The sequence below is a fragment of the Dipodomys merriami genome, unplaced genomic scaffold (assembly GCF_024711535.1).
Source record: "Dipodomys merriami isolate MVZ:Mamm:240054 unplaced genomic scaffold, mDipMer1.0.p SCAF_4, whole genome shotgun sequence".
NCBI lineage: Eukaryota > Metazoa > Chordata > Mammalia > Rodentia > Heteromyidae > Dipodomys > Dipodomys merriami.
This window is the reverse complement of record NW_027205603.1, coordinates 80991104-81018749: the sequence shown is the minus strand read 5'-3', so window position 1 is coordinate 81018749 and position 27646 is coordinate 80991104. Positions and strand designations below refer to the sequence as shown.

The window sequence follows — 27646 nt, the reverse complement described above, 5'->3', positions numbered from 1 at the left end:
TTCTGGCTTTTTTCTTTTTGCTTATGTGGTGCTTGCTGAGGAATCGAACCCAGGGCCTCATGCATGCAAGGCAAGCACTCTACCACAGAGTTAACTTCCCAGCCCTTTATTCTTTTTATTAACTTAACTATTTGCTTAGTGGAAATGAACCTAGATAATTCCACATAGTCTATTTCTAAAGGAGAAAATGAAATAAAATGAAAGTTATTTCACTAACTCATGCACGGACATTTTCAAAACAGTAACACATGCCTCTGTCTTTGCTGCACCATCTTCTCTTCCTCATGCAAGAGCATTTCTCTTCTTGCTTCTTCTGCTTTACGGAGCTCTTCTTGTTTTTGGTACCAAGCTTCATCTTCAAGTCTTTGCTGATCTACTTCAGCTTGCATATTTTCAACTGTCTGCCTTAAGTATACAATATTTGTTATTATGAAAATATGAACAAAAAAGCAAACTTAGGTAAACCATGACACAAAATATACATTTGATTAGTGTATAAGACCTGATTTTATTTACAGCTATGAGAATAAATAAATACATCTCATATCTTAAAACTTTGGTTCTACACTAATACTTAATAATTTAAATGCTTTTTTTTTTTGGCCAGTACTGGGACTTGAACTCAGGGCCTGGGCACTGTCACTGAGCCTCTTTGTGCTCAAGGCAAGTACTCTACGACTTGAGCCGCAGTGCCACACATAACTTTTTCTGAATAGTTTATTGGGGATAAGAGTCGTATGGACTTTCCTGCCCACGTTGACTTCAAACCATAATCTGTAGATCTCAGTCTCCTAAGTAGCTAGGATTATAGATATGAGCCACCAGTGTCCTGCTTAAATACAATTTTTCTTAAAGTTCTTGTTTAGATTTACAACAGATTCCACTTCTATTACACAAAAAGTACTCCATAATTACCTTTCTCTCAAGTAATCCAACTCATCATTCCTTATTCTTTCTCGTTCCCGTGTCTGGAAGTCCACGACAAACTTTGGATATTGATTAAATACTGGATACTGCCCTTTTGTCAGTGCAACAAAAGCATCCAGCATGCTGTCTGGATGAATATCAGCAGGTGTGGTCTCCATGAGGTGATAAGCTTCTCTAATCACAACATTTATATCCAAGTTATTCCGATGATGAAAAAAATACTGCAAGAAAACTTGAGATTTACTTAAAAGCAAGGCTAAAGTAGAATTAACTAAAATAAGAGTTCAAAAGTTTAAATGTGCTGGCACCTGTGGCTCACGCCTAGCTATTCAGGAGAATGAGACCTGAGGACTGCAGCTTGAAGTCATCTGCCGCAGGAAAGTCCTTGCAACTCTTAGCACCAGTAGCTACCAGAAAACCAGAAGAAGAGCTTAAGCATAGTACCTGAGCCCCAAGTTCAAGATGCAGGACCAAAATAAAAAAAAATAAAATATGAATAATCTTCTTTTCTTTTTTGAAAATTATCTAGAATTTTAATTCAACATCTTCTTTTCTGCAAGTTTACTGAAGCTTTTTTTTAACTTTTTTTTTTTTTTTTTGGTCGGTTGTAGTGCCTGAACTCTGGGCCTGGGTGCCGTCCCTTAGCTCTTCAGCTCAAGGCTGGTGCTTTACCACTTGAGTCACAGTACCACTTGAGCCACAACATCACTTCTGGCCTTTTCTGCTTACGTCGTATTGAGGAATCGAACCCAGGGCCTCCTGCATGCAAGGCAAGCACTCTACCACTGAGCCACCTTTCCAGGCCTAAACTTATTTTTTAAAGATTCAAGTTGATATTGTTAAAATGTTAGCTAGGCATGATAGCTTATGCCTATAATTCCTGCTACTCAGGAGGTAAAGATAGGGAGAATCATAGTTCAAGGCTAGTTAGGCAAACAATTCAACCAATAAGCTGGGTGGTGGTACCATGCCTGTGATCCCAGCTACAAGAGAAGTATAACAAGAGGATTGTGGTCTAGGGTGGCTAGGCAAAAATGTAAGACCTTATTCAAAAAATAAGAAAGCAGAAGAGGGCTGGGATGGGGCTCAAGTTGTAGTGAACATGAGGTCCTAAGTTCAAACCCAAGTACTATGCCACAAAAAGTAGTAAAATGTCACTATAATATGAAATTTTGAAATCAAATATTTTAACTCAAAATGAAAGCTCCATTATAAAATTTAAAAGATGCTTCAGCAAAAAACAATCTTTTTCTGTTCAAGTTTTTTAAAACACAAAATCTAAATCAACTTAGAAAGTGAATGAATCTTTGCAAATAAGTTAGCTTGGCTGCTTAATAGTATCTGAAATGGTCCATATAATCTGTGCCGGCAGAACCAAACTCTAAAACATGCATTGTACGTTGTGTGACCAGAAAGCAAACAGAATGAATTAACAGTAATAAAAAAAGTCAGATATATACAGGAAAACCCCAACTATTTAAGCCTCTTACCAAGCTCCTATGAAGCTACCTCTGATGCTTTTGCTTTCTCTCAGTCATTTTCTTTCTTTCTTTCTTTTTTTTTTTTTGGTTAGTTGTGGGGCCTGAACTCTGGGCCTGGGCGCTGTCCTTTAGTTCTTCAGCTCAAGGGAAGTGCTCTACCACTTGAGCTACAGTGCCACTTCTGGCTTTTTCTGCTTATGTGGTGCTGAGGAATCGAACCCAGGGCCTTATACATGCAAGGCAAGCACTCTACCACTGAGCCACCTTCCCAGCCCTCTCTCAGTCATTTTCCTACCAAACCTCAAAGTTTTCTTGTATATAAGCTAAGCACCCAGACTGGGGTAGACCGGGATAAACTACCAGAAGTGTCCAACATCCTTTTTATAGGCCTCAAGGTACACCCCCAGTGCTATACTATGATTCTAAGATGAACAATCTGCTAAAATTTTGTCTATATATTTACATAAAGGTCAGAAATGTGATGATCTATTCTAGTTCTACCACAGAGCATCCATGCTTGATGAATAGTAGGTGTGAAGTCAATCAGTACAATTTTTAATAGAAAAGAGTGAAATTTGAGCCTCTCATTTACTTACTTATTTATTAGTAATGCTGGGGATTGAACCCAAGGTCTCAGGTAAGTATTAGGTAAGTATTCTACCACTCAGCTATATACCCCAACCCTCTTAACAACAGGGTATTTACCGTAAAATCATCTTTAAGAGTGCAGTTGAGCAAAGGAGCTCTAGAACATGTGCTGTAGGCTACCACAGTCATCAGAAGGAAGGAAGGTTGATTGGAGAAGACATTATCAAATAATTTGAGCCACTCCTCTCTGGTCAGCACTTCTGAGAACACCGTTTCAAGAAGAGGCCAAGCGTACAGCTAAAGTGAAGAATAATAAATTAGTCAAAACACAGTCACTGACAATAATCTCTTACATTTCATCTGTGAAGGCATATTAAGCACATTGTTATAAAACAGTATCTGGTAGGTGCGGTGGCTCATGACTGTAGTCCTAGCTACTCAGGAGGCTGGAATATGAAAATTGTGGTTCAAAGCCAGCAAACAACGACTCAGAAAAAGCCAGAAGTGTTGCTGTGGCTCAAGTGGTAGAACACTACCCTTGAACAAAAGAGTTTAAGCAGCAACCAGGCCTTGAGTTCAAGCCCCAGGATCAGCACAAAACAACAACAACAAAAAGAATTACTATCTTAATTTGGAACTTTCACACCACTCCCACTTTCCCCTCAGTACTGGCAAGTGGCCATCACTGAGCTACATCATTTTATACTATCGGGAAGACAGAGATTCTCTTTATAGACTTTTTTCCCCCCAGCACTGGGGCTTGAACTCAGGGCCTGGGAGTTATCCTTTAGCTTTTTCCTTCAAGGCTGGCACTCTACCAATTGGGCCACAGCTCCACTTCTTTATAGACTTTGAGTAAGTTGGTATAATAAAAAAGAATGGGGGGGGGGAAGGAAGGGAGGAGCTGGGGAGGAAAGGGATGGTAGGGGAAAAATAAAGGAGGGTATAACACTGCTCCATAGGAAATGGACTCATTACCTTGCTCATGTAATTGTAACCCCTCTGTACAGTATCTTTACAATAAAAAATATATTAAGAAAAAAATGAAATTGTGTTAAAAATACAAAGCATAGTATGTTTTTATTACTCCATAGAAGTACTATTTTATTTATACCAGAATCAATGTTAGGTCCCCAAATAAATTAAATCTTTCTAAAAGCCCTATACTTCTTACCTGGGAAGTTATATCATGATCTATGAAGTGCTGGAGCAGTTGTTTATCACAAAATGCCAAAACATTTTCTATCATACTAAGAATATTGATGGGAGGGTTAGGAAAGTATTCAAACCAGTGTTGACACCAATTTACTACAAAGAAAAAAAAATTAAAGGAAATTTAAGTATCTTTCTATATCAAAGAATAATTTTTTTGGGGGGGTCAGTCATGGGGCTTGAACCCAGGGCCTGGGTGCTGTCCCTGAGTACTCTACCACTTTGAGCCACAGTTCTACTTCCAGTTTTCTGGTGGTTAATTGGAGATAAGAGTCTCACAGGGACTTTCCTGCCTGGGCTGGCTTTGAACCATGATCTTCAAGATCTCAGCCTCCTGAGTAGCTAGGATTATAGGCATGGGCCACCAGTGCCTGACCTTTGATTTTTAAGAATATAATTTTATTGTTATTATTAAGGTGTTATACAGGGGCTACCAGTGCAAATTTCAGGCAATGTGCACATTTCTCTTTTTTTTTTTTTTTGGTCGGTCGTGGGGCTTGAACTCTGGGCCTGGGCACTGTCCTTCAGCTCTTCAGCTCAAGGCGAGCACTCTATCACTTGAGCTACAGCGCCACTTCCGGTTTTCTGGTGGTTTATTGGAGACAGGAGTATCACAGTCTTTCCTGCCCGGGCTGGCTTTGAACCATGATCTTCAGATCTCAGTCTCCTGAGTAGCTAGGATTACAGGCGTGAGCCACCAGCGCCCGGCCACATTTCTCTTTTAGACAATGTCACCCCTTCATTTGCTTTCCCCCAATCTCCCCTTCCCGTCTCTGCCCACAAGTTGCATAGCTCTTTTTCCATAATACATACTGAATACCCTCGTGTTTTCTTTCTTCTTTTATTTTTGTCAGTTGTGGGGCTTGAACTCTGGGCCTGGGCTCTGTCCCTCAGCTCTTCAGCTCAAGGCAAGTGCTCAACCACGTGAGCCACAGTGCCACTTCCGGTTTTCTAGTGGTTTATTGGAGATAAGAGTCTCATGGCCTTTCCTGCCCTGGCTGGCTTTGAACCATGATCCCAGATCTTAGCCTCCTGAGTAGCTAGGATTACAGGTGTGAGCCACCAGCTCTTGCTTCTTCTTTTATTTTTAATAGTGTCCTGATTACATTATGTAGTCGAGGCTGGTCTTGAAATTATTTTTTTTGTGCTGGTCCTTGGGCTTGAACTCAAGCCTAGGCCCTGTCCCTGAGCTAGAATTTCAGGCCTAAGCCACTGACACCCAGCTGGCCTTGAATTTTTGATCCCCTTGAAGTAGCCTCCATAGTGCTGGGACTGCTTACAGCACACCCAGGTTTTTGTTTGTTTGTTTGTTTTTGCTGTTCCTGGAGCTTGAACTCTGGGCCTGCATGCTATCTCTGAGCTCTTTGTGCTCAAGGCTAGTGTTCTACCACTTAAGCCACACTGCCACTTCTGGCCTTTTCTGAATATTTATTGGAGATAAGAGTCTCACAAACATTCCTGCTCAGACTGGCTTTGAACCATGATCCTAGCATCTCAGCCCCCTGAGTAGCTAGGCTTTTAGGCATGAGCCACTGGCAGCTGGCTAGTTTTTTTTTTTTTTTAACATTTTTTTTTAATTGTAAAGATACTATACAAAGGAGTTACAGTTACATGAGTAAGGTAATGAGTACATTTCCTATTGAGCATTGTTAACCTCTCCTAGTTTGTTTTTAATAACATGTCCCCAAGACCTGAAACTGAAAGCTAGTCAGCCAGTCGTGTGTCACTGGAAATGCTGTAGCACTGGAATGGAACCCACCAACCACAGCAAGCCAGGCTGGCAGGTTATGAACAGTGCTCTTTTTTTTTTTTTGGTAATTCTTAAAGGAATTCACTCTTTTTTGGTTCTAAATATGACTGAATAAATAAGAAAAAGACTTCTAAATTCTTAAGCAAGAGACTTACAAATTCCATCATGTTAACAGAACATCTTAGGCGGGTAGAAATTTTGCAGGTTTCTTCAGAATTGTCAGTAAAATTGGGTCAAAATGATCCAATGAACAAGCACATCTATTTGAAGTCTGAAGTATTTATGTTTTCTGCTGACTATATTTTTGGACTTCAAAGTTTTTTTTTGATTTTGGAATATCTGAATAGATTTTACCAGGTAAGCATCCTTAATCCTGAATTCTAAAATGCAAAAATCTAAAAGGGTTTAAGAAGCTTCTGATTCTGGATTTTGGATTGGAAATACCCAATGTAGTAAACTGTGATTGCATTCTTTGATATTAAGATCTCCTAGCCTAGCCAGGCAGTGGCAAGGCTGGCAATCTCAGCACTGACCACACAAAAAGACCCTGTCTCACAAAACAAAGAGCTCATAGCTCAAATTATCGAGAGAAGGCAAAATTGTATTACATATGACTTATAAAGGCTTTCCAATTCCATTATTTAATTTGTTGTTGAGCATTTAAATAAAACAAATATAAATAAAACACCATGGTATACAAAGTGTTTTATATACTTAGAACAGTTCTTTGAACGTAATCTACTTTCAGTAGGTAAGAGAATTGCTTCAAATCTGTCTATATTCAAATCTGTCTATAATGATCTTCTAAAATTTATAGCTCTTGGGGCTAGGAAGGTGGCTCAGAGGTAGAGTGCTTGCCTTGCATGCATGAGGCCCTGAGTTTGATTCCTCAGCACCACATTAGCAAAAAGAAAAAGGCTGGAAGTGGTGCTGTGGCTCAAGTGGTAGAGTGCCAGCCTTGAGCTGAAGAACTGAGGGACAGTGCCCAGGCCTAGAGTTCAGGCCCCACGACCGGAACCAACCCCTCCCCTCCAAATAAAATTTATAGCTCTTCAATTCTTGCTATTCAAATGTCCTTGTGGGCTGGGGAGGTGGCTCAGTGGTAGAGTGCTTGCCTTGCATGCATGAGGCCCTGGGTTCGATTCCTCAGCACCACATTAGCAGAAAAAGCTGGACGTGGCACTATGGCTCAAGCGGTAGAGTACTAGCCTTGAGCTGAAATGCTAAGGGACAGCGCCCAGGTCCAGAGTTCAGGCCCCACAACCAACAAAAAAAAATAAAAAAAATAAAAAAATAAAAAAAATCTTGCAAATAAAGGCTTAGATAGATATGACAGAAACATCTACTTTATACTTTACACTTGATTATTTCACACTTTAACTTAAAAGTAAAGATGTCAAGAATCGTTAAATATTGCAAAGGTATGAAGACATCAGGAAAATGTGTGAGAATCTATTCTTGGTTTCATTCTATAATAACTACTTACTTATGAGAGTAGCAACAACTTCAAAACAGATGAGTTGGTTGTTCTGGAATAATTTTACAAATGGAAATGCCAAGAGTGGAAGATATGGTGTGTCACTAAAGATAGAAGACCAGTGAGCTAAAGCAGACAGTGTTCTGCAAACAGAAGAAGGAAATAAAGACCAGAGAACAGTAACGTTATTGAAATCTGTATAAACAACATATTCACACCATAAAAAGTTCCGTACAAAACATACATTTGGCAAAAATTGTTCTTTTACCATATAGCTCCTCTTTAGAAGTAACCACAGCTAAAACTCTAAATCCTATTATAAAATTCACAAATATGACCAGGCACCATGGCTCATGCCTGTGATCCTACCTATTTAGGGGGCTGACCTGAGAATCAAGGTGCAAAGCCAGTTTAGGCAAGCAAGCTCTCCAGATTCCATCTCCTATTATCCAGCAAAAAGCCTGATTGGAGATAGGGCTCACGTGGTACAGCACCAGCCACAAGTAAAATAAGCTAAGTGAGAGTACAAGCTTCAGTGCTGGCATAAAACAAACAAACCCAAACCAAAACACACATAAATGGCGGGTTCAATATAAACATTGTTGCATACTTTGCCCTCTCTCTCCGCCCACCGGGCACTCTACTACCTGAGTCCTGTTACCTACCCTTTTATGCTTTAGTTTTCAGATACGATCTTCTGATTTTTGCCCAGGGTCAGATTTGGACTGTGATCCTTCTATCTAAACTCCTATTCATCTGGGATTACAGGTGAGCAACCCCATACCAGGCTTGTTTGAGATAGGTCTTGCTCAACACAGCCTTGAACCTCAAGTCTCCCAATCTCTGCCTCTGAAGTAGGTGAAATTACAGGCATGTACCACAACATCCAGTATTCCATCATCTTAAATTAAGAACCTCTTGGGAAAAGTTTATATCAGTATACTAGAAAATATCCTCATGGTATTTTGCAGATATATGAGAACTGTTTATGGATATAACTTTTTTTTAAACAAGATCTGTATTCTTGGGTCTGTAAGATCTTTCTACCCTTTCATAAACAATACTGTGCTCATGCTTCATGTGAAAATACAGATTTGAATAAATTCCTATAAGTGGAATTGTTGAGTCAAAGGATACACACACACACACACACACACACACACACACACACACACACACACACACACACTCTCTCTCTCTCTCTCTCTCTCTCTCTCTCTCTCTCTCTCTCTCTTATAATATCAACAGGCTGAGCACTGTCTATAATTCTACTCAGGAGGCTGAGATCTGAACATTGCAGTTTGAAGCTGGCCCGGGCAGAAAATTCTAAGACTCCAATGAACCACCAAAAAGCTTCATGTGAAGCTGTGGTTCAAGTGGCAGAACACTAGTCTTGAGCACAAAAACTTACGTATAGTGCCCAGGCCCTGAATTCAAGCCTCAGGGCTGACAGACACACACACACAAAAAGAACAGCCAAAAACAAAAACAAAAACAAAGAAACACTAAAAACCAAAAATCAAACCAAAAAACCAGCCAGTGCAAAAAAAAATCCTAATCCAAAAGTGTCTATTTATACCACCATCATATTTGGACAAATGTCAGAGCTGTGATGTTATCTTATATAGGCTTATGCACAGCAGCAAAGCACAGTAAATGTGAAGATCAATGGGAAAAATAAAATTCCATCTTTCCCTGAGTCCGGTCTTAAAGTAATCTTATTTTTTCTCTTACTCAAGAGTGGTATATTACACATTTACCCTTTGATACACATTACATTTCAATTTAATAATGGACTTAGAGCTAATTAATAGAGCATGCTCTTAAGACTGGAAATAATCCAACCGTTCACTAATAGGGGACTGATGAAATAAATTATACTATAACTGTACAATGGAGAACAAAGCAGATATAAAAGGAAAAGAGAAATTTTTCTACACATTGCTTTGAAATATCTAAAACTATTTTGTTAAATTTAAAAAGGTACACAAATGTTCAAAAATATACTCACATGTGCAATAGGATACAACTATTTACCTAAGGAGGAAGAATATAAATCTATGATGTTTATTACTGACGGCCTGAGCCAGGATATAAGGATACCTGCACATCCATGTTCACTGCTGCACTATTTACAATAGCCAAGATTAAGAAACAGACCAGATGCCCCACAATAAATGAGTGGATCCCAAAAATGTGGTATCTATACACAATGGAATTTTACACAGCCATTAGAAAGAATAAAATAATGTCATTTGTAGGGAAATAGATGGACCTAGAACAAATCATGTTAAATGAGGTAAGCCAAGCTCAGAGAGACAAATGACGCATGTTTTTTTCTGATATGTGGAAATCAGATCTCAAATGCACAGGGATATAACAAATTATTCAGGATGTTACACAGTTCAACCAAAAGAGGATTCTCTGAGGAGAGAAACACAAAGGTGCAATGCCTAAGTGTCTCTTCATATTAATATCAAACAATACATACTGAAACAAACTCTAAGATGTGGAAATAAGAGACTTTGTTTTTTTAGTTTTTATGATTCTGTCTTCTTTACCCTATGTATGATGTATTCACATGTGTATCTTCAAGAGGGTGGGGAGAAGGGTACAGAATTTGAGGCAAAAGGGGTCAAAAAGTGGAGTTCACTGGACATTGATGAAGGTGAACTATACAACTTGTGGGTGGATATGGGAGGGAGGGACTGGGAGAGAATGAGGGAACAGAAGATGTATGAAAGGAAATGTAGTCATTACCTAGCTCATGTAATTGTAATCCCTCTGTGCATCACTTCTATAATAACAATAAAGTAAATTAATAAACATTAAAAAGGTTACTGATAGGAATAGGATGGAGGGAATAGAAACCAGACTGAGTTGAATGTTATCTTTTTTTTTAACATTTGATTTAGAAAGACAACTTTCTTTATTAGAAAGAAAGAATAAGATAAAATAAAACTTTAAATAAATATTTTCAGGAGATGTAGCTCAGTGATAAAAATCTTGCCTAGTAATGCTTTAGGACCTGGGTTTGGTAGGATTCCTTGCATGCAATAAAGGGGGAGGGGGTGGAGAGAAGGAGAGAAAGGAGAAAGGGGAGGAGGTAAAGGAAGGAGGAAGAAGAGGGATGAGGATACAAAGGTAACAATTAAGCCAATGAGGAAAGCATTCAAATATGAAATCAAAGAAATTATGCAAAAACTTTGGAGTCCTAAATCTGAATGGAAAATACCACTTTGAAAAACTCCTTTTTGATTCTGTTTCCTGGAAATGTCTGTACATTTAAATCTGAATTTATCATGAATATACTGTGTATGTGCGTGTGTGTGTGTGTGTGTGTGTGTGCGCGCGCGCGCGCGTGCACACGCGCAAATTCTGGAGCTTGAACTCATGGGCTTTTGAGCTGAAGGCTAGCAATCTACCACTTGAGCTATATAGCTACGCTGCTGGCCTTCGGTAGTTAATTGGAGGGTAAGAGTCTCACACTTTCCTGACTGGACTGGCTTCAAACTGTGATCCTCAGATCTCAGCCTCTTGAGTAGCTAGGATTTAGAGGCATGAGGAGCTACCAGTGCCTAGCATAAATACATTTTTCATTCTGGTGTTCTTTAAAGTAATTAATTTACTATTCTTTTTTTTGGTCGGTTGTGGGGCTTGAAATCCGGGCTTGGGCACTATCCCTCAGCTCTTCAGCTCAAGGCAAGCACTCTATCCCTTGAGCCACAGCGCCACTTCCGGTTTTCTAGTGGTTTTATTGGAGATAAGTGTCTCACGGACTTTCCTTGCCTGGGCTGGCTTTGAACCGTGATCCTCATATCTCAGCCTCCTGTAGCTAGAATTACAGGCGTGAGCCACCGGCGCCCGGCTTAATTTACTATTTTTAAAACTAATAAATTAAAAAAAGAAAACAATTCCAAGTATTCAACTTTTTTATTTTATTTATTTTCTTTCCTTCTCTTTTTTTGGTCAGTCACAGGCCTGAATACTGGGCCTGGGCACTTTCCCTCAGTTCTTCAGCTCAAGACTAGTGCTCCACCATTTGAGCCACAGCACCACTTCTGGCTTTTTCTGCTTATGTGGTACTGAGGAATTGAACCCAGGGCCTCATGCATGCAAGGCAAGCACTCTACTGCTGAGCCCTACCTTCCCAGCCCCTATTCAACTTTTTTATATGTAGAGTGTATCTTAAGAGTTGATAACAAAAAAGTTCTTCTTTAGGGGCTGGGAAGATGGCTCAGTGGTAGAGTGCTTGCCTTGCATGCGTGAAGCCCTGGGTTCAATTCCTCAGCACCACATAAGCAAAAAGAAAAAAGCCGGAGTGGCGCTATGGCTCAAGTGGTAGAGTGCTAGCCTTGAGCTGAAGAGCTGAGGGACAGCGCCCAGGCCCAGAGTTCAGGCCCCATGACCGGACCCCCCCAAAAAAAAAAGAAGGAAAAAAAAAAAGAAAACAAAAAAGTTCTTCCTTATAGAAATTACCCTGTTCATAAAAGGAGAAGGACTAATAGAATTAGATTGTCAGCACTTTAATTTCTGGGGAAGTAATGGATCTTAGGAACAGGTATCAATGTCTTAAATTCTAAGAGATTTTCTTCTAATTATGCCAGAAATCCTTGAAAGCTGGTGTTAAGCTGGTGTAAGAAATTAATGATGAGATAATGACACATCCTACATCAGTTACTCAGCTATGGAATAAGATTTCAAAGCTGGGTCTTTTGCCTTTAAATTCTAAGCTCTTTCTACTATACTGCTTTGTTCCTTTAAGTAATCTAAAAGATTCCTGTTTTCTAGAACACAGCTAATATTCATATGTACTATATATACATGCATATGTCTGATTTTCAAATGAGCCAACATGTCACACAGGATAATCAAAGTGACAAAGGATTTTAAAACATTGCAATGACTATCTATAGGTTTCATGTCCACAGCTGCAACATACCTCTGTAAAACTCTGAGTAGTTTCCTACTTTTGATGGGGTATAACTTCTGAAGGTTGAGAAATGCCACATGAGTGCCCTTATCTAGTAGGTTGCTAAATGCAGTATGATTTTCAGGCAGTTGTAATAAAGAGCGCCAAATGAACATCCTGAAATTAAAATGTAATTTTAAATCAAAACTTTTTGAGCAAAAATGATTTAGTGTAAAGAATTTAATCTAAGAAAGTGAATTTTACAGAGCTGGGTCAAACCATTCTTTGGGCCCTCTAATGGGAAAAGTAGAATCAAGTCTCAAATAATACCTTGTTAATTGTACCTTCTAGTAGTATAGATGTAGGACAGGTCTGTATCCTACCTCCCTGGATGCAAACTACCTTGTACCTGCTTTATGACACACCATAGTGATGGCTTTCTCAGAGCTGTTTTTTTTTTTCCCCTTCCTTCCTTCCAGTTCTGGGGCTTGAACTGTGGACCTAGGTGCTGTCCCTGAGCTTCTTTTTGCTCAAGGCTAGCACTCTACCACTTGAGCCACAGCACCACTTCTGGCCTTTTCCTAGAAGTTTATTGGACATAAGAATCTCAGACTTTCCTGCCTGGGCTGGCTTCAAACTGTGATCCTCAGATCTCAGCATCCTAAGAGCTAGGATTACAGGTCTGAGCTACCAGTGGCTGGCTTATCAGAGCTTTTTGTAATGATACTAGTTGAGAATGTTTTCTTTCTTTTTTTTGTCCGTCATGGGGTTTGAACTCTGGGCCTAGGTGCTGTCCCTCAGCTCTTCAGCTCAAGGTGAGCACTCTACCAATTAAGCCACAGCACCACTTCCAGTTTTCTGGTGGTTCACTGGAGATAAGAGTCTCACACTTTCTTGCCCTGGCTGGCTTTGAACTAAGATCCTCAGACCACAGCCTCCTGAGTAGCTAGGATTACAGGCGTGAGCCACTGGCTCCTGGTGTTTTTTAAGAATGTTTTCTTTTCGGATGATGATTGAGAAAAAAATGTGCCAGATTACCGCTGCTTCCCCCCACCTACCCACAAAAAAAAAAAAAAAAAGAATTAAAAATTTACCTGTATTTTGTTGGATATTCACCATAGCCTTTTAATAAGATTTGTAAACGTTTTTTGTTTAATCCATCTGACAATTCATTCTATAAAAAGATAGTATAAACAAGTGACAGGCAAGTAAAAACATGGTAATCTACTTCCAACCTGAGAATACAACATGTACGCCAGGTGTGATGGTACACACCTGTAATCCCTGCACTCAGGAGGCCAAGAAGCCTACATAACTAGCCTCATGTAAAAGATGTAGGCATTGAGTTTCTAATGATTTCCTTAGCAAACAATACTTGGTATTGTATGTTACAATTCACTGCTAGAAGGATCAAATAGTGATGAAGACTTGGGGAAGCTTGTGCCTGATTTCTCTGGACCTCAACTCATGTACACTTATCCTTTGCTGATTTTGCTTTGTATTTTTCTAATATGAATGATTCTACACTGAACCCTAACAAAGCATGAAATCTGAACAAACTGTGAGAGCACCTAACTCAAGTTATATGTGTGATCTTTTATTTTTTAATTAAGCTTTACTGTTTTATATACTGCTTTATATACTCTTCTGTACATGTAGAGTTCATAATTTAAAAATTTATAAAGAAAGCCAAGTGCCAGTGGCTCACATCTGAAATCCCAGTTACTTAGGAGGCTAAGATCTAAGGATTGTGAGTTGAAGCCAGCCCAGGCAGAAAAGTCCCCATGAGACTCTTATCTCCAATTAACCACTCAAAAACCAGAAGTAGTGCTGTGGCTCAAAGCAGCAGGCACTAGCCTTGAGCAAATTAGCTCAGGAATAGCAGTGCTCAAGTTCAGAGTTCAAGCCCCATGACCGAAAAAAAAATTCTTAAAGAAAAAAAATTACTAGTGGTAGAGTGCCAGCTTTAAGTAACAAAGCCAAGTAAGAACTCAAAGCCCAAATACTGGTGTGTGTGTGTGTGTGCACACACACACATACACACAAAATAATTAATGTGAAAAATATCAAGTGTTGGTGAGAATATGGAACAACTAAAACTCTCAAATACTGCTGATTAGAGTATAAGTTGCAAATCCATTCAGAAACCACTGTTTGCCAGTATTAGTCTATGGTACTATCATGAGAATAATTTTCTGAGCTGAGATATAGGTCTGTAGCAGAGTGAATGCTTATTAGCATGTGTTAGATTCTAAATTCAATCTCCAGTACCTTTACTCACTCTTCTTCCTAAAAGAGAAGTTATCATCAAGGTAAGGAGCGATGTCTAGAAAGGAGAAGAAGGGTGTTGGTCATGTTTTACTTTTTGATATGAGTGCAGATGATATGGGTATGTTCAGTCTGTGAAAATTCATTATACTTGTATATACTTTGTATGTATATTGATTGCTAGTAAAGACAAAATTCCTTAAGATAATGTTAATAACTTCTCTTCATATTTGTATTTATTGGCTATTCTAAAGTAATGTGTTTTGCAGATAATTTAAAAAGAGAAAAAAACTCATTGAAATTTGTTCCCACAATGTAATCCTACTATATGGCATCTTGGTTCAGTGCCAATGGAACAGGGACCAAGATGGAAGAAAAGCATACTTTTACTATTTCCTTTTATAATCTTATCTATATAGTCACAAATGTAATTTAAAACTTCCTAAAAACTACATAGAAAAAGATAAAGAAGCAGGTTTGTACATCTAACTGAATACAATTTATTTAACCCAATATTATCAAAATATCCTTTCAATACATGATACCAAAATCACTAATTAATGAGATGTTTTACATGATTTTGGTCTTACCATGTATTTCACATTATTGGCGTCTCTTGATTCTTATTACCACACATTAACCACTTACTAGCATATTACAGTCTAATTTTATAGACTTTGTAAAAACCATCAACATATACTACATCCATGTAAAAAGAGTTAGAAAGCATACTGTAATTCTAGTTACAGTTTTCTCTTCTTTATATAATAAAGAATATGTAATATATAAAATCATCCTTATTCATAATCTTTATATAATAATCCTGGTAGGCCCCTACAGAGGGAAAAATGATGATGACCTAGGAATCATGAGCCTTGCTAGAGAAGAGTGATGACGAACACAAGTTAGGCAGATCTTCTTACCTCTTTATTTTCTAAGTTACCAGTCAGGTCTTGCTTTATTATTCTAGTTTGAGTTTTGTGCTCCTTACATCTTGCTGGCCGAAGCACTCTTCCTGATGTCATCTTCATCTTAACATCACCAGAAGTTGGTATATTCTTAGGCAAATCTTCAATCACTTTGACTAACGGAGGAGGTGGCTAAAAGAAAAAAAAAAAAGACTCCTAGTAGATATTCTTGGAACAGACATGTTAATAAATAATTTCTAAAATCTGCTTGAATGACATGCTTTATTATATATAATTATTCTTCAGGCAGAAAGTCCAAGTGAACTGCTAAGAATGTTATCTTGCTGACTAACAAATCAAAGCCAGTTTCTGCTAGATACAAAAGATGTAGTTGGGTGGGGGAGGGAGGAGTTGGGGATATGGAAAGGGAAGGGATGGTAGGGGAAAAACAAAGGAGGGGTAACAATGCTCGATAGGAAATGTACTCATTACCCTACTCATATAACTGTAACTCCTATATACAGTATTCAAGCCTTTTCTGATTATGTAGTACGGTGAAATCAAACCCAGGACTTTATGCATGCTAAGCAAGCACTTGACCACTGAGCCACATTTCCAGCCCTGCTCTGATATTTTTGGTTTATGACAGTAAGTGTATTTGCTTCTTGTAAGTCTGGCAGGTTTTAGGAGTCCTACTTGAAGATATCAGTGGGTGTTTATATTTTTTTGTAGTCCTGGGGGCTGAACTCAGGGCTTTAAGTATTCTACCATCCATGCCATGTGTCCAAGTCCACCTATGGGTTTAAAAATGTCTTTGTGCAATAAGATTAATACCCAAGCATGAAATTAGCTTTATTAAATTATAATGTTTTCTAAAAAAGTTATTGTTTGCTTGGTAACATACCTTGTTTATCTCTTGTGTTAATGCTTGAACTGAATATATGTTTAGACTTCCATTTTCCATAATAGATGCAATATATCGTCCGTGTGGGCTGATTACTGATGAACTAATCCCTTCATCAAGGCTCCCAATTTCAAAAAGAAGTTTACAGGTCTGTATATTGACGAACCTCATAATACCATCTTGACTTAGTATTCCAAGAACCTAAGAGTAGAGACAATGAGTTTGTAAGACATTCAAAAGCTAAAAAATCTGAAACTACATACACATATATTCTGTATATGCACATGTACATATTTTTTTTGAGAAGAAAAAACTGTAGGAGACTCTATTCTTATTTAGCCCCTATGCATCTAAAACTCACTAATTATGGCTTAGGTTGATTTGCCTTCTTCAAGCCAGGCAAGCTCAACTATAACCTCAAACAGTAAGGAATATGTACAGGGAACTATATAGAGGTCATCTAAGCTTGGATGAAGTTCATTTTTACCTCACACTGGGTGACAGAATGGAGGAGGGTGGAAGGTTTGTCCTGCTGCCTAAACACAGACCTGTGATTCCTGGTGGGGCTTCCTACAATCTGCTCCCCTTCAGCTATTATAACTAATATTGGAGAGTGTAGAGAGATTGTGGATTCCAAGGACAGTGGTAGAGAACTGGGTGGGAAACTAGTCTTTTAAAGAAAAAAACATTATTTCCACATAGTTTGAAAATGTAAAGCATGTAATCAAAAGTTCAAGCAAACAAATTCTTTCGCCTGTACCTTAGGTACAAGTTGGTTTCCTACTAAGACTTCATAAACATGACAACCCTCTTACTGCTGCAATTCTGATGTTGTACTTGTTACACACAAGGCAGTTTGGAAGGGACAATGTAAAAAGCACGCTCTTCGGCTGACTGGCTGGCAGGGAACAAACCCCCTCATTAGCAGTGAATACAACCTTTCTGGAGGACACCTGGAAAGATCCTATTCCAAATTTTACACAGTCAGAAAACCTTTATGTCACTATTTCAACTCCATAGGACATGAAAATGGCAAGTGGTAGAGTGCTCGCCTTGAGCTAAAGAGCTTGGGGACAGCATCCAAGCCCCACAACTGACAAAAAAAAAAAAAAAGAAAAAAGAATATGACATCATGATAAGCAATTTAAAATAAGAATATTAAAGTAACCATTTGTAATTAATAAAAAAGAATAGGTAATTTTCAATTCTAAACTTCACAAAAATAATATCTTGGTAATTTCAAATTCTTATAAGTCACAGTGTAAGTTAAATAGCTAAGTTCTAATACATTTCTTTTTCAAAAAGTACAATACTCTACATTTCTGTTACTAACCTGATTAGAACCAGCATCAAAGCTATCAGGAAGGAATTCCAGATGGCGAATGGCTCGTATTTTGGTAGGCATCTGGATAATTCTGAAGAGCCGTGTAGCTTCCAAGGACCACAAGTGCAGATGATTTGATTTGCCTCCAGCAGCCAGGATCCGCCCATCTCTATACAACAAAAGGTGAGGAAGCCAGACTAGCTGAATTATTTATTGCAGCACTGTCCAGTACAACTTTCTGTGATGGTAAACATATTCTAATCCATGCTGCCTACCAGGGTACTTGAAAAGTGGCTAGAACTACTGAGGAAACAGATTTAAACGTTTATTAAATAGTCACAGGTAGCCAGTGCCCACCATACAACTCAGGTTTATGCATTTTTACATATTGCCTTAAGGCATCAGTTCAACCATTTGGAGAGTTTCTGAGTAACATTTACACTTTATTAAATAACAGCAAAGTAACTCAACACTATCCAACTCTCTGTATTTCTCCATAAAGAATTGGCAGTAAAGGCTGGGAATGTGGCTCAGTGGTAGATTGCTTGCCTAGCATGCATGAAGCCCTGGGTTCGATTCCTCAATACCACATGCACAGAAAAAGCCACAAGTAGCGCTGTGACTCAAGTGGTAGCGTGTTAGCCTTGAGCAAAAGAAGCTGGGAACAGTGCCCAGGCCCTGAGTTCAAGCCCCAGGACTGGCAAAAAAAAGAATTGGTAGTAAGGGCTGGGAAGGTGGCTCAGTGGTAGAGTGCTTGCCTTGAATGCGTGAGGCCCAGGGTTCAATTCCTCAGCACCACATAAGCGGATAAAAAGCTGAAAGTGGCACTGTGGCTCAAGTGGTAGAGCTAGCCTTGAACTGAAGAGCTGAGAGACAGCTCCCAGGCCCAGAGTTTAGGCCCCACAACTGACAAAAAAAAAAAAAAAAAAAAAAAGAATTGGTAGTGAGTACATTTCTATTTGAAAACTAAAAAGAGCCAAACTTTTTTCCTGCTCAGGAAGTTTTTTGTTTTTTGGGGGGGGGGTCCAGTCGTGGGGCCTGAACTCTGGGCCTGGGCACTGTCCCTCAGCTCTTCAGCTCAAGGCTAGCGCTCTACCACTTGAGCCACAGCGCCACTTCCAGCTTTTTTCTTACGTGGTACTGAGGAATCGAACCCAGGGCCTCGAGCATGCAAGGCAAGTGCTCTACCACTGAGCCACCTTCCCAGCCCGGAAGTTATTTTTTATAAGATACAAAAGTTAAGGGCTGGAAACATAGCTCAGTGATAAAGCACTTGCCTAGCATGCCCTAGGCCCTGGGTTTGGTCCTTACTGATCCTCAATAAAAGACGAGGGGAGGAGGAAGGAGGGGTAGGAAGCAGAGTTTAAAAGCTGTACTGACTTGCCAGGCTGTTGCTTGTTAATTCTAAAAGGTCTGGTACAGTCAGTTATCACTCCAGGAGCCAGGATCAGACTAGTGAACAAGTCAAGTAAACTGAACGAGTCTGGCAATCCTGCTCTTACAAGATGTTCAGTTTAGGGAAGGCAAATTAACAAATGAATAACTTTATCCCAACTGACAAAAAACTCATTTTCCCTGTATTAGTAGGCAAGCATTCTACCACTGAGAAACACTTCCAGCCCTTTTTCACAATAGTTACTTTTGAGACAGGTCTCACTTCTTGCTAGACACACACTTGGACCATGATCTACCTGTTTTAGGGTTCCCTTCATAACTGGGATGACAGGTGCATGCTAACTACACCAAACTGCTTCTGTTGGGACAGAGTCTCAAGGACTTTTCTGATCATGCTGATTTAGAACAATTTTTAGCCTCCCACAAAACTATGATGACAGATGCATACCAACAAGCCTGGCTATGAGAAGTGGTCTCATGAACTTTTCTTCCTGGGCAGCTTCAAACCTCAATCCTCGGTTCTCAGCCTCCCAACTAGCTAGGATTATAGATGTGAGCTACAGGTGCTGGCTGTTGCTTTTTTCTTTTTAAATAGATTTTATTATATACTTTCAGAAAATTAATAATTACCTGGTTACAGCAAACACTTTGTATATTATACTAGAACTTTCAGGTGGAGCTGGCAATTGATATTTGCAAAAAAGAGTATCACATTCCCAAGCAAAGATGGAATTATCTTTAAAACAGCTGAGGATGGTGTTACTTAAAGGCAGAAAGAAAACCTGGAGATAGAAAAAGTTATTATTCACATTAGGTTCAGATACAACTATTAAACTGGAAATTATACAGTCTTTTTTAAAATTACCTTTTTCTGTTTTTTGTTTTTTCCTGTGCCAATCCTGGGGCTTGAACTCAGAGGCCGGGCACTGTCACTGAGCTTGAGCTACAGCTCCACCTCTGGCTTTTTTTTTTTTAATAATTAATTAGAGATAAATAGCTCAGTGACTTTCCTGCCCAGCTAGTTTTGAACCATGATCCTTAGATCTTAGTCTCCTGCATAGCTTGGATTACAGATGTGAGTCTCGGGGCAGGAAAGTCCGTGAGACTCTTATCTCCAATAAACCACTAGAAAACTGGAAGTGGCGCTGTGGCTCAAGTGATGGAGCGCTTGCCTTGAGCTGAAGAGCTGAGGGACAGCACCCAAGCCCAGAGTTCAAGCCCCACGATCGACCAAAAAAAAAAAAAAAATCAATGTATAATATACAGTAGGATAATATTGTTATTTCCTAAACTATAATCAACTAAAAAGAAATGGTAAGCCCATTCAACTAAAAAAGTTGACTAGAATGAGTAGGAAATTTACAAAATTCTATATAACAATTACAATTTCTTTATCTTATATTAAAAAAATTCAACCAAAATTGAGATACAATTTAGACTAACAAACTTGTTTATTTACACTAATGAACATGTTTATATACACTAATATATGCAATTATGCCCATGTAATTGTAACCCCTCTATACAGTATTTTCACAATAAAAAATATATATGCAATGATAAACTATACAATCATCTTTCAACATAATGTTTCAACAACTGTTATCTCAGATTTCATAGGGTTGAAAAATTAGCATCACCCAGTGACATATAGCAGTAGTAAAGTTGTAGTACAACTTACTATTCGATGTTTGTGATGATATTGATGAAAACAAACATTCTACACTACCAATTGTGTAAGTAAAACACATACAATCATATACAGGATAGTACATAACCTGATAGTAATAAATAATTGCTTCTCATTATTGTATTTACTATATTTTTTAGTGTTAAGACTGGATTACTCCTACTTGATATACTATTTTTTTTTCATACAGTGTAAAAAAAATTTTTTTTATTGTAAAGATACTATACAGAGGGTTACAGTTACATGAGTGAGGTAATGAGTACACTTCCTCTTGAACAGTTACCCCCTCCATTGTTTTCCCCCTACCATCCCCTCCCTCCCTCTCTTCCCCGAGGTTCTTTTTTTTTTTTTTGATTGTGATTAAGTGATTACATAATTTCCGGAAATTCACAGTATTGTGGAATAATGATGCTCATTTAAAGTCACAAGTTCATTCTAACTTTCCTGGAGCAAATTGTCTATCACAGTCTGTAATATATAACGGTGCTCACATGTTATATACCATATATGTGATCAGCAGCATGGGGATATTTGGTAGTGGTTCAACCAGATGAGTGGGAGTTCTTTGTTTCTTAAGTCCTGTTAGTTTTGTCATATCACCTAACATTTTGGATTTAGCATCCACTTATCAGGGAGACCATGTACTGTTTGTCTCTTCGTTCTTGGCTTACCTCGCTCAACATGATTCCTTCTAGCTCCATCCATTTCCCTGCAAATGCCATTATTTTGTCATTTCTAATGGCTGCATAATATTCCATTGTGTATAGATACCACAATTTTTGGATCCATTCATCTGTGGTGGGGCATCTAGGTTGTTTCCATATCCTAGCTATTGCGAACAGTGCTGCAATAAACATGGAGGTGCACGTGTCCTTGTATATTGGTTCCTGTTGTTCAGGGTAGATGCCTAGAAGTGGTATGACTGGGTCGTAAGGGAGGTCAATCTTTAGCTTTTTAAGGACCCTCCAGACTGCTTTCCAAAGTGGTTGTATAAGTGTACATTCCCACCAGCAGTGTAATAGCATTCCTCGTTCTCCACATCCCCTCCAGCATTTGTCGTTGGCTGATTTGTGGATGTGGGACATTCTGACTGGGGTAAGGTGGTATCTCAGGGTTGTCTTTATTTGCATTTCCTTCACCACCAGGGATGATGAACATTTCCTCATGTGTTTCTTTGCCATTTTTATTTCTTCATTTGAGAAGTCCCTTTTTAGTTCCCTTGCCCATTTAGTGATTGGTTTGTTAGGTTTGGGAGGGATTAGTTTCTTGAGTTCCCTGTATATACAGGATGTTAACCCCTTGTCCGATATATTGCTGGTAAATATTTTTTCCCAATTAGTTGGTTGTCTTTCTAGCTTGGTTGCGATAGCTTTATCTGTGCAGAAGCTTTTTATTTTAAGGTAGTCCCATTTGTCGAGTCTCTCTCCAACTTGTTGTGACCCTGGGACTCTGTTCAGGAAGTTCCTTCCTGTGCCTATTAGTTCAAGTGTCTCTCCTACTCTGTCCTGCAGTAGTTTCAGAGATTCAGGTTTAATGTTAAGGTCTTTAATCCATTTTGAGTTGATGTTGGTGCATGGTGATAGGCTGGGGTCCACTTTTAGTTTTCTGCATGTGGCTGCCCAGTTTTCCCAGCACCAGCGGTTGAAGAGGCTGTGTTTCTTCCATTGTATGTCTTTGGCTCCTTTGTCGAATACCAGCTGGCTGTAGGCCTGTGGATTTATTTCTGGATCTTCTATTCTGTTCCATTGGTCTTCGGGTGTTTTTGTGCCAGTACCATGCTGTCTTTGTTATTATAGCTCTGTAGTAGAGTTTGAAGTTTGGCATGGATAGCCCTCCCATATTGTCTTTATCCCCTAGAATTGTTTTGGCTATTCTAGGTCTTTTGTTGTTCCATATGAATTTTTGGACTGTTTTCTGTATTTCAGTGTACGTCATTGGGATTTTAATAGGAATTGCGTTGAATTTGTATATTAGTTTTGGAAGTATTACCATCTTTACTATATTAAGTCGGCCTATCCAGGAGCATGGGAGGTCTTTCCATTTCCTAGTGTCTTCTGCAATTTCTTTCTTTAACTTTTTATAGTTCTCATTAAATAGTTCTTTTACATCTTTGGTTAGGTTAATTCCTAAATATTTTATTTTTTGGGAGGTTATTGTGAATGGGGTTGCTCCCTTTATTTCCCTCTCTTCCTGTACATTATCAGTGTATAGGAAGGCAACTGATTTTTGTGGGTTTATTTTGTATCCTGCTATTTTGCCGAAGTGATTTATGATTTCTAAGAGTTTGTGGATGGAGTTTTTGGGATCGTGGGATATACTATTTTTTTACAATTGCAGCAGCCTCATACAGCTTGTGTTCATCTGGCCCTTGATGGTATCAAGACCAGGCCCTGTCAGGTAACTGGTCAGTTCCATCTAGTACTGTATAAGTATGCTACAGTGCTCATACAATGTGATCACCAAAGAATTTATTTCTCAGACAATATCCTTGTTCTTTAGCAGTACATGACTCTATACTAATACAAGCACTATTGAATACTAATTGTTGGTGAAAGTATAGGAAAGGGGTACTACCATACTCTGTTGCTATGAGCAAAACTTAGTTAAAGATCTTGACATGTCAGCCAGCTGCTAGTGGCTCATGCCTATGATCCTAGTTACTCAGGAGGCTGAGAGCTGAGAATCAAGGTTCAAAGCCAGTCCGGGCAGAAAAGTACATAAGAATCCAGCTCTACTTAACCAGCAAAAAGCTGGACTGGAGTTGTGGCTCAAGTAGTACAGTAGTGGCAGCCATGAATGGAAAAGATTAATCAAGAATGTTGAAGCCCCAAGTTCAGGCCCCTGTACTAAGATGTTGAGAGAGAATGTCTCAGAATTTCTCTCTCTCTCTCTCTCTCTTTTTTTTATTTTTGGTAGGTGGTGGGGCCTGAACTCTGGACCTGGGCACTGTCCCTCAGCAATTCAGCTGTTGACTAGCGCTCTACCACTTGAGCCTCAGTCCCACTTCCAGCTATTTCTGCTTATGTGGTGCCAAGGAATCGAACCGAGGGCCTCATGCATGCAAGGCAAGTACTCTACCACTGAGCCACCTTCCCAGTCCCTGTCTCAGAATTTCTCTTGAGGGGGCTGGGAAGGTGGCTCAGTGGTAGAGTGCTTGCCTTGCATGCATGTGGCCCTGGGTTCGATTCCTCAGCACCACATAAGCAAAAAGAAAAAAGCCGGAAGTGGCGCTGTGGCTCAAGTGGTAGAGCACTAGCCTTGAGCTGAAGAGCTGAGGGACAGCGCCCAGGCCCAGAGTTCAGGCCCCACGACTGGACCCTTCCCCCCCCCCAAAAAAAAGAATTTCTCTTGAATCAATTTGCTTGCAAGAGTTAAGTCCTTTGGGATTAACTGGTAAGATGTTTTAAGATAAATGCCATCATTACGGCTGGGATGTAGCTCAGTGCCAAAGCGCTCGCCTAGCAAGTGCAACATCCTGGGTTCAATCTCCAGTAGCCAAAAAGAAAAGACAAAAAAAAAAAAAAACAAATACCATAGTTAGTTGTAAGATTATAAAGCTGAACATGAAGCAAGGCCTAGTGGCGATATTTGTACTCATAGCACTTGAGAGATAAGAGGATCAGGAGTTTGAGGTCAGCCTAGGCTAGCTAATGAGTTCTAGGCCATGCTGGGATATTCGGTGACACCCTGTCTCAAACCTTACTTCTCAAAAAATGCTGAATTTGCATATATATTTTTATTAGAGACTCAATTCAATTAAAGACTAAGAATGAAATACATTGATATCAGAGTTGAAAATGTCATTTTGTTCTATTTTTTGCTTTTCTCTTATTATATAAGCTCTAAACAATGATGCTTCTTTTTGGTGAGTGCTAATCCTGGGGCTTGAACTTAGAGCTTTGAGCTTTTTTGTTCAAGGCTAGTACTCTACCACTTGAGTCATAACTCCACTGCCAGCTCTTTTGGTGGTTAATTGGAGATAAGAGTCTCAGAGATTTTCCTGCCCTGGCTGGCTTCAAACTGTAATCTTGAGAGTTTAGCCTCATTAGTAGCTAGGATTAAAAGCCTGAGCCAATCAGAGCTTGGATCAATGTGTCTTTGTTATGATACAAATTTTTTATTAGCAGCGTGGGTTGTGGCTTAATGCAGAGTGCCTGCCTAACATTGGTGAGGCCCTGGTTTTGATCTCTAGTGCCAAGAAAACATCCCAGGAAATTGACCAATATCTTCTCATAAAAGCTTTGATGGCCTCAAATATGATTCTGTGAATATATCTGCACCAAATATACATAGATAGGGCACTATGGATTATACTAGCCAATGAGAATCATCTACTAGGATGATTAAAACAATCACTACCACCACCACCACTATAACAACAACCACCACCACAACTACATAAGATGCTGCAGACCAGGCAAGGGCCTGCTCCTGTTTGGCTCACTTTGTCAAGGACAATCTCTAGGAGACCTTTGCTAACAGATTGTATGTTAGGATGAGTTTTTAATGCAAAGATCTTATGGAAGGAATTTGCAATAAATACATTCTAATCTGTAATGACTGCATTAAGACACTATCAAAACTGATGTCAGAAATTGATTTAAGCAAATTCTTATTATAATTAGCAGTCCCATTTTTTTTTCTAGAAAAGTAATAAAGTTTATTCCTACTGGGAAAAGCAAAAGCTTAAAAAGTTAATGAGCATCAACTGCTATTTTCGGAGAATGGTTGTGATAGATTATTGCCTGCATGATTATTCATTACTAGATTTGTGATTTTAATTGCTCGTCTTAATGATTATAAAATTGTTCCTAATGAAACATGTCATTATTATTTAGATAGTGTCACCTCCTGACAACATTAAAAAAAAACAGGAAAAATTTCAAAAGCAGTAACAAAATGTACTTCTAGGGGATTGAGTACAAGGCCAGGACTACATTTTTCCTTCATAGAATATGAAAGGCTTAGTCAGGTGCCGGTGGCTCACGCCTGTAATCCTAGCTACTCAGGAGGCTGAGATCTGAGGATCATGGTTCAAAGCCAGCCCAGGCAGCAAAGTCCATGAGACTCTTATCTCCAATAAACCACCAGAAAACCGGAAGTGATGCTGTAGCTCAAGCGGTAGAGCGCTAGCTTTGAGCTGAAGAGCTAAGGGACAGTGCCCAGGCCCAGAGTTCAAGCCTCACAACTGACAGAAAAAAAAGAGAAGAAAAGAAAAGAAAGGCTTAAATTTTAGTCAATTTTCTGTTGCTATAACAAAATACTTGAGACTAGGTGGTCTGAAAAAAAAGAGGTATATCATGTAAAATTACTTCAGATAAAATTGAATTACAATCTAATTCTCACTGTAAATTTAAATGCTTTGTGAAATGTTGATGTTGCCTTTAAAAATATATTAGTACAAAAAAAAATAAAAAAAATTATATAGCTAAAGGCTCAAATCTCATGTTCAACTAGAAGAGTTCCAGTGAATAACATGTTTTTCTCAGTCTGAGTTCTAAAGAAATGAGGGAGAAAAAAAAAACAATAATGTAGATATATAAAAAAACATATTACATTTCTGTAACATTTTTCTAATAATAAATTTAATGTTATCAAAAAAAAAAAAGGTTGGGGATATTGCTCAATAGTGGAGTGCCTGCCTAGCATTTGCCTAGTTTTGAGTTTGGTCTCCAGCACCAAATAAACAAACAAATGAGTGAATAAAAAAAAAAAAAAAAAAGAGGTATATTTTGCTCAGGGTTGTCGAGGTCTCAGAGCAGTGCTTGTGTCTGCTGAGTGATGGTGTCATAGTGGCAGGGTGTGGGATGGGAAGTATCACATGATGAGGCAGGAAGCCACAGAGATTCAGGGGTAAAGCTCCTGCCATCTCTTTCCAGTCTCTTCTCCCTTCTCACAGGGTCCCTGAGGCCTACAATAACCTTTTCCAAGGATGGACCCCCTCGTTTTCTACTAGGCCCTACATTTTAAGGTTCCACTACCTCCTAATGTAGCCACATGGAGAACCAAACTTGTGGCACAACTCAAACCATATCCAAACCAGTACTTCCCCACTCAGCTGAGAGAGGTGGGTGAAATCTGATCAAAGTTTAGAGTTTTACCTGTTCAGAAGCTTACAAGGATATCACAGTTGATATTGGTTGTATAATACTGAAAAGCAAAAGCTAGCAACTATCACCAAGCAAAAAGTAAAAAAGTTGAAAGAGTTCAAGACAGTAATATTAGGATGTGAAGCCAAACGTTCAATTCAGCAGAAAGTCAGGAAGTGCTCACTGCATGTAGAGAATGACTTGAGTTCATTCACACCCAGAGCCCTTTCTCATGAATGTTGAACCACGGTAAATACAAATCCCAGAATCAATCCTCAAAACCCTCAGAACTGAATATCCTGCCAATAATCACCAACAGAAGCATCAAAATGTATTCATTTAAAGAGGTATGCAACTGATTTGGTATGGTGTGATGGAACTGCTCTATAGTAGAACAGGTTAGATTCAAAGTACAGCTATTTTATAAGCTATTGTGACACTGGACACGTTACTCATTGTTTCTGAACTTTGATTTCCTCTCTTGTAAAAGGCAGAAAACAGTATGTATCTCTTAGGATGATTTAAGCTCAAAAATAACTTCATAAAATGCTAGCTGTTGCAAGGCATAGCTGTAATCCTAGTTTTAAGGGAGGTAGAAAGCAGGAGGCAATATAGGCAAAACATTTGATAAATCCTATCACAACTAATAAAAAGCTGGGTCTGGTACATAAGCCTGCTATCCCTTCTATGTGGGAATCCCACTAGGAGGATCATGGTCTAG

At 39.0% G+C, this 27646-nt stretch overlaps 1 protein-coding gene and 1 non-coding gene across 15 annotated transcripts in view; both read right to left on the bottom strand.

The window, feature by feature from the left end:
- Positions 1 to 27646, bottom strand: part of Tbc1d31 (TBC1 domain family member 31) — a 67539-nt gene that overhangs the window by 24088 nt on the left and 15805 nt on the right. For 12 of the 14 annotated variants that reach the window (XM_069991346.1, XM_069991344.1, XM_069991342.1 and 9 more), the window contains 11 exons: positions 19777 to 19928; positions 17761 to 17920; positions 16428 to 16628; positions 15539 to 15715; positions 13442 to 13521; positions 12378 to 12524; positions 7445 to 7578; positions 4171 to 4304; positions 3114 to 3293; positions 916 to 1148; positions 253 to 405 (listed from right to left, as the gene is read on the bottom strand). In XM_069991346.1, coding sequence (XP_069847447.1) covers positions 253 to 405; positions 916 to 1148; positions 3114 to 3293; positions 4171 to 4304; positions 7445 to 7578; positions 12378 to 12524; positions 13442 to 13521; positions 15539 to 15715; positions 16428 to 16628; positions 17761 to 17920; positions 19777 to 19928 — 1751 coding nt within the window. Of the gene's footprint in view, positions 1 to 252; positions 406 to 915; positions 1149 to 3113; positions 3294 to 4170; positions 4305 to 7444; positions 7579 to 12377; positions 12525 to 13441; positions 13522 to 15538; positions 15716 to 16427; positions 16629 to 17760; positions 17921 to 19776; positions 19929 to 27646 lie in introns of those variants that run through there. The other 2 variants (XM_069991347.1, XM_069991354.1) reach the window with 2 other exon arrangements.
- On the bottom strand, positions 5885 to 6008 carry LOC138806387 (small nucleolar RNA SNORA54). The gene has a single exon (XR_011365835.1). It is a non-coding gene; the product is annotated as a small nucleolar RNA SNORA54 (small nucleolar RNA).